The sequence below is a fragment of the Corapipo altera genome, unplaced genomic scaffold (genome assembly GCF_003945725.1).
Source record: "Corapipo altera isolate COAL_440 unplaced genomic scaffold, ASM394572v1 44, whole genome shotgun sequence".
Classification (NCBI taxonomy): domain Eukaryota; kingdom Metazoa; phylum Chordata; class Aves; order Passeriformes; family Pipridae; genus Corapipo; species Corapipo altera.
This window is the reverse complement of record NW_020884880.1, coordinates 7,000,811-7,013,365: the sequence shown is the minus strand read 5'-3', so window position 1 is coordinate 7,013,365 and position 12,555 is coordinate 7,000,811. Positions and strand designations below refer to the sequence as shown.

The following is a 12,555-nucleotide window of genomic DNA, read 5'->3' as shown; positions in this document are numbered from 1 at the left end:
GACAAAAAAGGAGACATTATCATCTCCTGAGGATTATGATCTTTTAATTAGATGTGGTGTTCCTTCCCATGAATACATCATTGGACACACTTTGTAATATTGGAAAGGTGATTCAAAATTGCAAATGCAATATTATTCTGCTAAACCTATTTACTAGATACACCATGGGCTAAAATCTTGGTTTCAATTAGTGAGTGAAAGGTTTGTCATTGGCTTCAACAGTTTGAATTTAGCCTAGAATATTGTGCACTGGGTTTACAAGAAAAATCTATGATATCTTAGGAATTCATGTTGCTACTTACTTACCCTCTAAAAGGAATTTTATTATTTCTTGATTTTGCCTGGTTTTAAATATAAATTTGTAACAAATAACGTTTTTTTTTCTCCAGCAGCACTTCAGGCACTTCCCTTAATTTATGTTCAAAATGTCCTCCATATTATGTTCAAGGTATTATATATTGTCAATAAAATTGAGTAAGTGATCTCAAAAACTTTTTCCAGAATTCCATAGTAATTTGTATGAGTATGTTTGTCAGGGTATCATCAGTTCCTAAAAATATATTAGGTTAGGATTTTAGCTTTCTGGATTTTTGTCTGAGCAATTTCTCGTTTGTGTGTGGGATTCATAGAGTAAATCTAGGAAAAATGAGAAATAAAAAAAAATCTTATTTAAAGCTTTTATAATTGTGTTTCTACTAAAAAAGACATGAAGTTGCTTGCTGAATGAAAGAGAAACTGAATGGTAAAAGTTAGTCTTTAGACTTTCCATGTGCACACACATAGAATCTATATACAGCTGTAAGTAGGAATTTTTAACTTAACAAAGTCTCCGTTTCTTGTAAGTAAAGCTTTCTCTCTCTCTCTCTCTCTTTTTTGTCCTTCCATAGAGCACTTTCAATGTTCAGTCCTACCTTGACCTACAACATTATTTCTCTCTCTGAGATCCTCAGTGCTTTTTCCCCATCTCAAAGTGTGTACTATTGCTTGTCACCCAAACTCACAGCTCCAACTCTGGCAGTGCTGCCAGTATGAGAACAGAAGCAGAAGTGAGAGTCCAGGGCAGACATGCAGTGCCTGAGAGTCTTGAGAAAGACAAAATTAGCCTGCTTCAGGCAAAACAGTGCAATGTTTTGCAAACATACTGATCTCTTTTTATCAGCCAAAGATAAAACTTTTTTAATTTTTTATTTTCTTCGTTTTACAGTAGGAAAGTAAGGAATTGATGGTTAGCATTGTTAACCAATGCAACATTAACAGAGAAGTAAAAAAATATACTTTCAGTTTACACATTATTTTTTTGTTTTCAGAATGTAAAATACATTTTGTACCAATTTAACAGTTGAAAATATATCTTGGAGAAATGCATATAGGACTCATCCCCATGCATGTGAGTGGTTAATCATGTTCAGGCATCTTAGCTGATCTCAGCTGATAGGAAGCAACATGCTGAAGAGGTCATGGTCTCTGAAACAGATGGCTCAAGCCAAAAAAGAACATTACAAATGATAAACATTTACTGAATATGTAATTGGATTCATCCTGAGCAGCACTGAACAGCCCCAACCCAACATGCAATCTGTATGGGGTCTCAGGATTACCTCATGTCTTCATACTGAAGCCGTCTTTTGAGCTGTCCTCTTTTATTAATTTTAAAATGGAGTTACTATGATTTATCTCTGAAACTCTGAAGCCATTCCTACTGCCACATCATGGCCAAATCTTGCAATAAGATGAACCCTTATGACTTGAAAAAGTCACTCACACCAGCTGCAGATTACTTCGTGTATTGATCCTCAGGATCAGGTTGATGTTATGACTGTTCCTGAGCCCAAAAATATGTCTTATGAAGCATGTGAAAGTTACAAAAATTCTTGAGGCAATTTTCCAGGACCAGACCATCAGCTGGTACTATGTGACATCAATGGAATAGTGCCCATTTACCCCAGCTACAGATTTGGCTTCCAAAGTGGTGCCTGAAGCAGAATTTCTTGTGAGAAAATATGTTGGTGCCAGTCTTTGAAAGCAAGAGTTATTATCCATATGAAATTAATCTAGATTGCCAAAAACACCCCCATATGCTAAATTTGATACTAATGAACAGTGTTGACAAAAAGAGGTCACACGTAAAATTTGAGACTAATGAACTAAGGTGGCATAGAAATGAGCATTTGGAGAGTAAAGTAAAGGCTCTAATAGAGTTAAACCAAGCCACTCTATTGAGATTTTTATGTTTCTGTCTCCTTATATTGTAAAGTAAATCTCCACCCCAAGAAATGTCCTGATCTATATTTTAATGAGCCTCTCCACGTGACATACATTTTTTGTTTCATTACTATTAGTGAATGACAAGTGAAGGATATTCATTTTAACTTGAAAATGTCAGGTATGTACTTTAAGAGATATATTTTTCCAGTTTTTAATGAGGTGGTGTTTCTTTTTGAAAGAAATACCCATCTCTGATGTGGGTACTATGCAGGTGACAACTGATATTTAATAAGTGATGGTTCTTGTATTAGTCGTAGTTCACTAAAGAAAATGTCTCGGATTGCTTTTGAAAAACTCTTCACGTCACTAGCCCAAAGGCAAGATGTGACCTTTTTATTACATAATGAGAATCATTTATTATCTTACAATGTATCTTAAAGTCACAGACAAAATGCCACTTTGATAATTGCTTTCAATTAGCTTTGAGCATAGCATACATTCATAAAATGTCTTCTCTAATTTAGACTTGAATTAGAGAAAATTGCAGACATAATCTACTTTAAGGTTGTCTCATTTAAGGTGATTCGTAGTTTTATATCAAAGAAATCAAAACGGGTGGCTTTAGAGCAGTATTACAAAGTGTTTTAAATAGTCTTTTCAATATTTGAGTCCATTCTATTAACAATTAATTAACAATTTAGAATGCTAGTTCATCTTTTTTGACCTTTTTTGTGTATTAACTTTATACTTTTGTTCATAATGGTTATTTTGAAATTAAGCAGTGTCCTGTGGTAAAGGAGTACAGCTTGATTAGATGTATAAGTAAAGCATATGAAGACATGGCTTATATCTTAATAATAGGCAACAGCTTGGTCTTCCAATGTGTATGTTCTTTCCAACTTTTAAATTCTTCCTTAACAGCAAGCAATAAATCCCACACTCAAAAAGTAAGATTACGTATCGGCATGTATTTTATTGCATACAATTTTTAGTATGTATTGTATGTATAATTTAAATTTTGTGAAAACAATGATTACACATAGATTGGTTTACTGCATAAGTAACATTGTTCATAAAGAAACCCAGGTGTTTTCCTTTTATCTTAGGTTAAATGGACAAGGTTTGGAAGTCACATATAAAGATAATTCAGGCATCTCAGATACTTGGCATTTAACTAGCCCAAGGGATAATTCTGTTTTTCTTCTTCCTCCCCTCAGATAAAAATTACTCACAAGAACCAAGCACCCATGTTGATGGGACCTCCTCCAAAAACCGGTCTTTTCTCTTCTATCATCAAAAGAACAAGGAACCACAGCAAGGAATAAGCCTATGTAGTTTAGTTTTCAGAACAACAATTAGCTTTGTTGGGCTTTGGAATATTTATGCTGGAAATCTTTCAAGAATTTTAGAACATCTTCTACTTGCAAAATCTTGGATTTTGGTTTAACTGTTTCTGTAACTGAGCTAATGTAAAACTATGCTACTAGAAAAGATGTTGTCACAGTTTTGTAGGCATTTTGCATGATGAAAGCAGATGTTTACATAAAGTGATGCATATTTTTTGTTGCATGCATTAACATTTACTAATCTATGGGCTAATTCTGCCATGGAATATGGGAAGAGAATGTCATGAGTAATTTGATTTTCTCTCTTTTCCATTTCAGCTTTTTCTACTACAATGATCACATGCCATAGGTTCAACAGTATCTCTTGAATCAAAGATCTGCACATGAATAGCCAATTTGACCTGTTTCAGAGTAAAGTTTACTACAGGTCTCATTAACCTGTATTTTTAGTTTACCATTTCTTTCTACCCTGAGAATATTTTTATTCAACTGAGTATTGAAATATTGGATCTTATTCTGATAACTCCTATATATATGAGTAACTGTACCTGCTGAAAAGAATTAACAATATGTACAGTATTCAAATTATCATGATTATTCTTGTGTAATTTTTTTGTTAAGATTGGAAGCCAATGCAAATTTTTAGCAAAAATTATAACACTAAGTAAATCATATTGAGTGAAGATAATAATTCTTGCAAAACTAGCCATCAGTGTTGTTTGCTGAAACACTAGAACTATTTTCATGAACAATACATCTCTGTAACACGGCACACTTTAAATCATTCTGCATATTGACCAATAGCATAGTGCATATGCACACAAATAACCAAAGCTCATGCCTAATTAAAGTGCATTTCCCACCAAAGATTTAGTGAAGGATGCTTCAGAGAAATGGGTTAATGCATAATTAATCAAACTCACTGGAGTAGACTCAATTCTGAAAATTTACAGTTCTTTTGATTACATTGACAATGTCCAGACAAATGTTGGGGTAGGAAAAAACATTAAATTAATTGCAAGTAAATACTTTTCATTTGTTTCATAAGTTAATAGACATAGTCACATACTCTAAATATTGAGACATCTAAATTAATTTAGAAAATTAAATTTATATCCAATTTTTGTCATAATTATTTATAAATTTATGCCATCCATAATTTACTCATCACCTAAATTAATCTCATAAGGAAAGAATAAACTGTTATCTATTCCCCTTTCGTAGTCTGCTGTCTGGAATCAAAACATTTCTTGTCATAAATTTTGGGGAGGCAGTTGCTCAGGTTTTAACTTTCTTAGCCCTTTTAGAGACTTCCTAACAGCTTAGAAATCATAGTACAGGGATTTGTCTGAGGTTTGCACAGCACTGTCTAACGTTGAAGGGAAGTCCAAGAATGGCAACTTTTTTCAGTCCTGCATATAAACAGTCTCAATCAAAACTTTTTATGCAGTCTTAACATTGTTTTCTGTTCAGAGTGAGCTGCTTCTCAGCTCTGCATGTCTTAAGTTTTCAGAGATTTCCTCAAAAAACAAGGAATAAACAAAACTTTGCTTGAAATGCATGATTTTCCATTTTTATCCAGACTTAAAAATGTTAATGGTTTATTAAATCTATTTTTCTATTGATTCATTCATCCATTTTAAAAGTAATACTTCATCATGCTGTAGTGCACGGTACTGTGCATGTATTTAAATAAAGTTGCTATCATTTGTTCCTCAGTATAAGAATTCAACAGAGTCGTACTTTAAATAATAGACACTGAAAAGTCAGTATATAAGGGTTATGTCTTTGAAATATAAAGTCTGTGTTCTGTAAACATTAGGAGGTAAATACCAATTAATGTTATGTTCTGCATTAGGTAGAAAAATAAGAAGGTGATTATTTGCTAAAATTAAGATCTTGTAATTCACCCTTCTTAGGTCCAGTGGTGTTGACAATTACAGTTACTATAGGAGTATACTCGTATTTTTCCTGTGCATTGCAAACACACACACACACACACACAGTCACACACACAGAGAAGCATTTGATGCACTTAACTATGAACATACATAAGTACAGAGCAAAAGTTATTTGCAAAAAGAAGGAATTTGCTGACATAATGTTACATAAAGTATATATTGGTTTTATGAAATTATGGTTACAGGTGGTAAATATTTTCACATAACTTGACATAGGTTTTTCTACCAATGCTCTCAACTTTTTGTGGCAAAAATGTGTTTAACAATAATATATAATGTGCTCTCTATAATTATTTCATGAACATTGTAACTCTGAAAACAAATAAAATTATACGTAAGCTATTATTTAATAATGTGTGCAATTTTAAATGTGCCAGTCTGTGACAGCAAGTTGTTCACAACACACTTTTTCATGTAAAGAGGGATAGATGAGTTCATGTAATCACAATTACATATAATTCTGATTAAACATACAAACAGTAAATCAGATCTGTTGGTCAGTATGTGTCAGATTCTCACTGTAACAAAATACAAGAGAGCAGCCATCATATTGACAATTATCATAGCAGTGACTGACTTTCTATTAATCTTGATTGGTTTGGGTTTTTTTAGTATGGCCTCCTATAATTTTAAGCCATGCTCAGGTTGAACGTATTGATGGTGATGAGAAAATCTTACACTACATAAAACATAGTATGAAAAGAAAATGGTTGATTTCTTGAAAGAGAACTTCAGAGCGGGATCCTTTTTTTTTTCACTTCAGTATGCACAGAACTTACATCATGAAATTGTTCATTGGTATAAGAAGTGACGCAAAGAATATATGCCTATATCTTCATGCAGCTGAAATAGATCCATTGTTCTTACATGGACTGAAGAGCAGTATCTGTAAACCTTCTACTCTTTACAATGAAGCATTCTTTAAGGCTTCATTAATGACATTTGTAATGTAAATGGCAATTACAAATATGTAGGAATTAAATGTGACACTTGATTTGCAAATTTTTCATCTCCCTACCAGAGCATGTGAACTGGGCAATGTGCTAAGGAAAGAACATGACATGCCAGGAAAAAACTTTAGCTTCTGAAATTGGTCAGTCTCTCACTTCACATGAGTTCCTGCTAAAAAGAAGTGGAAACACTATTTCTTGAAGAGACAAACAGAGAATTACTATTTCCAATACTTGTAAGATGTTTGTATACACATCATCAAGATTATTTAAAGCTAGGGGGTGAGACCTCATGATTTAGGCTTATTGGTGTGCATATGTGTATGTGCATGCTAGATCAGCTAACGTGCTGATAAGCTCAGGACTTTGAAGAGCTAGGAAGCCCTTAGTTTCTGAAACAGAAATAGACATCTTATTGCTCACTCTTATCGACTTTATAGTGTTGCATGTACATCATAACAATGATTAGCTAATATCCAAAATTATTTAAGGCAAATAAAGTTACAGACTATAACATGTTTCTGAACATCAGTGTAAGAAGTAAAATAGTCAATTATGGTAGGAAAGGGAGAAAAAGACCTTTTTTATTTTTTTAAATCTATAGGTTAATATTTGTTTGATGAGATTATAGCTGTTCAGTGACTACTAGTGATTTATGGTGCTAGTGATATTCTGTAAGTTTACTGCCTTCAACCCCAAGTGGCTTCTGGGGCTTGTAATTCTGAGGTGGACCATAGCAAGACCAAGACTTTCTGGGAAGCAGACACTTCAGGGAAGTGTTTTCCCTCATCTCTCTGGAGAAGTGACTAGGGAGAATGGCTACAAAATTGGAAAAAAAAAAAATCAGGAAGAATTATCTCTAGACAAGGAAACAGGAGAAGAGCAGAGAACTCTGCTAAAGAATGACAAAACAGATGCTCAAAGTAAAACATGAGGGGGTGGATCGCTCCAAGGCAGTCCACAAAAATGGTCATGCGGGACCAGATGCCAGATGAAGGCGCTCAGGACTAATGAGCAGTGATGAGCTAGGGAAGGGGGTAAATTAGATTTATCTAGAGACCCCTTCCAGTTAAGGCTGAAGGACTTAAGTAGTATTTCCCTACTTTGTGGGGAGAAAGTTTGAGACAAGTTGGACCCAACTGAGCCCTTCACGTGAAGTGAGAAGGACTTGCAAGAAAAGGAGAGCTGAAGGACAGTCAAAGGAAGGTAAAGGACTTGTCAGAGCTTTATTTATTTCTGAGTACTTACATACCCTAAAAAAAAAAAAAAAAAAAAAAAAGCCTGAAAATAAATAAATTTAGAAAACTGAGGTGGGCCAGAGAAGCACTGATCAATGTTTTATGCAAGAGCGGTGAAGAAAGTGTCAGCCTCTTGTCAGCTAATTGCTGCTTGTCTGCAGCTCCATCAGGAAAGCATTCTGCTTTCTCTCCTCTGTCCATAAGGAAGGAAACTTCTTGTGGTCCTAGTGAGGTGAGTAAAAGCCTTATTGTAGCACTGGCTGGAAAATGAATAAAACATGGGCAAGATCTGGAAGCTGTTAATGAGATAGAAAGTAATAGGTTAAAATCTATGGCATGCGAGGCTCTGAGGGAGTGCTATGCAGCAATATCTGATGTGAAAACTGTCCTCAGGTCTGTCAATGTTTGCTGGTGTCTGCCCAACCTGGATTTGTGCCATGGTGAGCCTGCTGGCTCTTGTTCCACATTTTTGCTCAGACTATGTATTTTCAGTTGATTTTGAAATAAAGAGGTTTGACCTTTCTGTGTGTGTGAGTGGATGGAGCCTTCCCATTATCAGGTTCTCTTAATTTTAAAAATACAGCTGAAGAAAAGAAAATTCTCTATGACTATTGACTTCCATTATGTGAAACTGCCCAACAGCCTGAAACTATAAATAGGCGACGATACATTCTAGCCTCTAGAATCTGAGTACGGTGATATTTCAGAGACTGCTTTCTTTCCTTTCTGATTCATGATTTAAAGAGACTCCATGAGAAGCACCTCAGGACTCTCTTTAAATATGACTCATACAAAAAGTGATAATCATCAGGCTTTGTTACTTATAGAAAGGTGGTATCAGTGTTGATGGTAAAGCAGCAGCTTCATTGAGAAGTGTCCAAATTGTGATAAACAGAAAAAATCATTTGCTGGGTCTAACTGAGTGAGAAGGAAAGATTTCGAAGTTTTCAGGTCAATTTTTATTCTAATGTTGATAATGACTGAAAATACTTGGCTGCTGATTAACCTATTTGAAATAAACCTTTGTTTGGTTGGTTGTTTTTTACCAAGGGTCAAATTCACATGCCATGAAGGAACACAGCAGTTTGCATTAAGTAGGTTTTTCAGACAGGGAAGTGAACACTTCTTACTCTTTTGGTGAAAATCATATTTATGGGCCAACTTGTGCCTGCCAATAAGAAAATACAAACTGTCCATCTTCAGGGCTGTCAATCTGTTTTCATGAAGTATACAAAAAATAACCCAACCAAACGAACCACATAGTAATAATTCTTTTTAAAACTATTTGTATCTGCAGAAGGAGAATGGTGATTTGTATGTCCCTCAGTGAGACAAATGGACTTTGCAACATGAGCTTCAGCATTGTAATTTCTACCCAGTCATGAGGTTGGCTGTTGCAGAGGGTGTGGTGTAGGGATTTGAGTCTGATGATTTATGGTTTAGTTGGGGTTTTTTAGTAAACATGAGTGAGTTCTAAACATCTCTTTTTATCTCAGAATGAGAAGAACTAGAACTTTGATTCAGACAGATATAAAATATGTTTATGGTGTACACATAAGTAAGCAAACAAATGCAGGAAGATCTATTCCATCTAAGCTGAACTTTACTTCCATATGTTTCAATTCAGTCCTATTACTAAAGGCAAAAAACCAAGAACTTGTTAATTTAGGTAGCTTGGCAACATTTGGGGAGGAAATGGGTGTGGTGTGTTTTTCTCCTTGGTATTATGACCTTGTTACAACAATACATACATATACATTAAGGACTTTAACCTCATTTACGTCAATCACTGTTTTCTGTGGCTATATAATGAACAGTGATTTTTTTTTTTTTTTAACAGCTAAATCTCTCTTTTAATGATTCAATATAATTAATTTACAAGAAGTTTGAAATATTTGGTCCAACTGCCTGATCTACAAAGTCAAGGCTTTCATTGAGATGCAAATTCAGGCCTTTGTACTCTGTCAGTAGTACTAGCCAAAAATTCCTTAGCCTCTGTTCTATCAAAATATACAAAATTGTGGGGAGAAACCTGCTTTTCTTAATCAATGAATTTTTTTTTATAATTGGATTCAACTGGATTCCCATTTCAGACCAAAATCAGACTGATTTTTTTTTAGTGTCAAAATCTTTTGTGCTTGAATGTTAAAAGAAAAAGTAAAGTTTTAATTTGTTTCATTCATTAATTCTATTTCATTAATGTAGTTATTAATATTGTAGTATAACTGACTTTTCACTTTTAAAAGCAAAAAGTGAAAAAAATGATGCATTATTAATTCAATATGAATGTAATTCTTATATCCTTTAGGAGAATTTTTAAATTCTTGGATTTGTTCAAGATCCTGAAATGAAACTTTCAACTTTTGTGCTGCTGCAGTTGACACAAGACTAAAAGCTTGCACATCAAATTCTAGTATTTATACATTTTCGTTATTCAAATAGGTGCACAACTATGAGTTATCTTCAAGAGTTGATTTCAATTCATAGTTCCTCCTTTTTCAGATTAATTTGTCAGTACAAGTCTACCTTGTCACTGAACAAACACAGAAATAGCAGAATAATGATAAACAAAAAAAATTATTTCACATAGCATAAACGTTTACTAAATATCTTAATAGTTCTCTCAAAAAACAGTAGCAGACTCGGATTTTCACTGAAAATAGAATGGGAGGATAGTTAAAGAATGGAAATTCCATTATTAAGTTATCCTGACTATTGTAAAATAAGCAAATAACAAGAATATTTTAGACTAGGCATTCTAAGATAAGTTATTGACAAGGCAGATATAATGCTTGTGTTTCTTCTAAGGTACACTGTAACTCAATTAAAAATAACCATTCAATCACATTGATAAGGCATTTGTGCCTCACTGTAATTCTCAAATATGTCTTTAATGTGTTTTAATGTGTCTCTCAATCTTTTGGGTGAATTATCAGCTAATACTGTGTGATAGCTAATCTGTGAACACTTTTTACCTCACAGTAACCCAAAATATGTATGCTATCTGAAGGCTTGCTATTCTCTTTGTGATCATTGCATATTTATCACTAAGTACTGTTAGAATGTCTAACCCGATTGATAGTATGCTAAAATCCTTGCTATGACAATCATCAGTCTTATTTTTATGATCTTGGGACAAGAGGTGAGTGGACTCGCATGAGGTTAATGGGCCTTTAAGAAAATGTTATGTTTCTTTGGTGCAAGATAAGGTTCCCTTCTTCTGATGGGAATCTTGTCACTTTATAAGATATAAAAGCTTTCTCTGCCAAAGAGTTGAGATATTAGTCTGTGTGAAATGATCTATAGTTTTCCTTGGCTTGCCTACTGAGTCTTGGACAAAAAAATAAATCTTATGGCGGATGCCAATTGTTCTCTTTTGGTATGTGTGTAGAAATATGTACTACCACAAGAGCTAGTAAAAGCATTCAAATGCAACCAGAACAGTTGTGCTGACAACCGAAAACAGAGCTGAATTCCTGGAGTCAGGCTCATACAGGCAGCATCTGAAATGTTCAGAAAAGGGTTAAACTTCCTTTACTCGTTTCTAGGGTGACTTCTGTCTAAAAATGTAAGAGTACAAGTAGGTATTAAATACGTCTGTAACTTGCCACTGCTAACACTCATATGTCTGTGCAATATTTATGCTATTTTCTTATCTCAGATATAGCACAAATGGTAATTTTTAACTATTTCTACTATGTACTTCCTCCACAAAACACAGTGCAATAGCATAAACTGTAAAAGCAGATTTTAATATGGGCAATAAAAAAATGTTTTAGGGAACCCAAGATACCTTCTGGTCCAACATCACAGGAGATAAAAGGTATTTGCAGGAAAAAACATCCCATAGTGCCAGTCCATCTCTTCTCAGTAAAAGTTTGAAAGAGAGAGGACTTCTGGACAAATTACAATGTCATTTATTGTTTTATTCTAACTTGTTCATAAATAAATTTGGAGAGTTGCTATGATATGAACCTCATCAGAATATGCAGCCACAACTGCATAAGGGAGAATTGAGAATATTTTGGCAGATCTGGTTTCCCTAACATACAGAACCTCTTCCGTAAATTTTCCTTGATTAGAAACAGCCTGCTTGCAAGGTAGAGAAACACAGAAGTAGTCACTATTTGTTTAATTACTTGGTTCCTTTAAGGTGTTAAAACATTTTTTCCATTTTCCGTAATCACAGCTCTGCAATGACTACTGTGAATATTTTTTGGCAAGAATAATCAGCATTTATGATGACTTGTATAGGAGATGGCAGCATACAATATAGATAATTTGCATGTCATGCTATTTCTGCTACAGTAATGGAGATCCTCTTGAGAGCATTTAAAGTCCTAAGGTAGAATGTGATACTAAGTCATAGCTTTGGAGATTATGATTAAAATATAATCTCCTTGTTTGAGACAGTTTAAAGTGAATGATGTGGATGTGAAATCCCAACTCCTACTGAAATCACTGGTTTACCATTGCAGCCACAGAGCCTGGATTTTGTCTCTTCTGTCTTGTGGTAGGGCTTAGAATATCTTTCCTGCCCCAGTTAAAATGTCTCCAGAGAAGTTCAAGTAAGAGATTGAGAAGTTTTGTGCATTCACACATCTGTAAAAACCTATTGAATGGTTGCATCTGTGAAGTTGCCCCACACTATTGGCCTGGAAACCAGGTCACTAGGTGGCTTCCCTTCAGCAGAGTACTCATGTTTTCCTCTTTTTCACTCTTCTGTGTCCTTAGCAATTCTATATTTCTATCTTCAAAAACATTGGCTTCAACATGTTGTATTAGAATATGTTTTCATCTAAGCAGTTCCATTAGGTGGTGGTTAGGCATTAGACTTAGAAATGGAAATTTGAAA

General features: G+C 34.3%; 1 protein-coding gene across 10 annotated transcripts in view; it reads left to right on the top strand.

The window, feature by feature from the left end:
• The window catches only part of DGKB (diacylglycerol kinase beta), a 387,634-nt gene extending 381,772 nt beyond the window's left edge, over positions 1 to 5,862 (top strand). For all 10 annotated transcript variants that reach the window (XM_027639264.1, XM_027639265.1, XM_027639266.1 and 7 more), the window contains one exon: positions 3,423 to 5,862. In XM_027639264.1, coding sequence (XP_027495065.1) covers positions 3,423 to 3,530 — 108 coding nt within the window. In that variant the 3' untranslated portion in view covers positions 3,531 to 5,862. The remainder of the gene's footprint in view (positions 1 to 3,422) is intronic.
• The last annotated feature ends 6,693 nt before the right edge of the window (positions 5,863 to 12,555 follow it).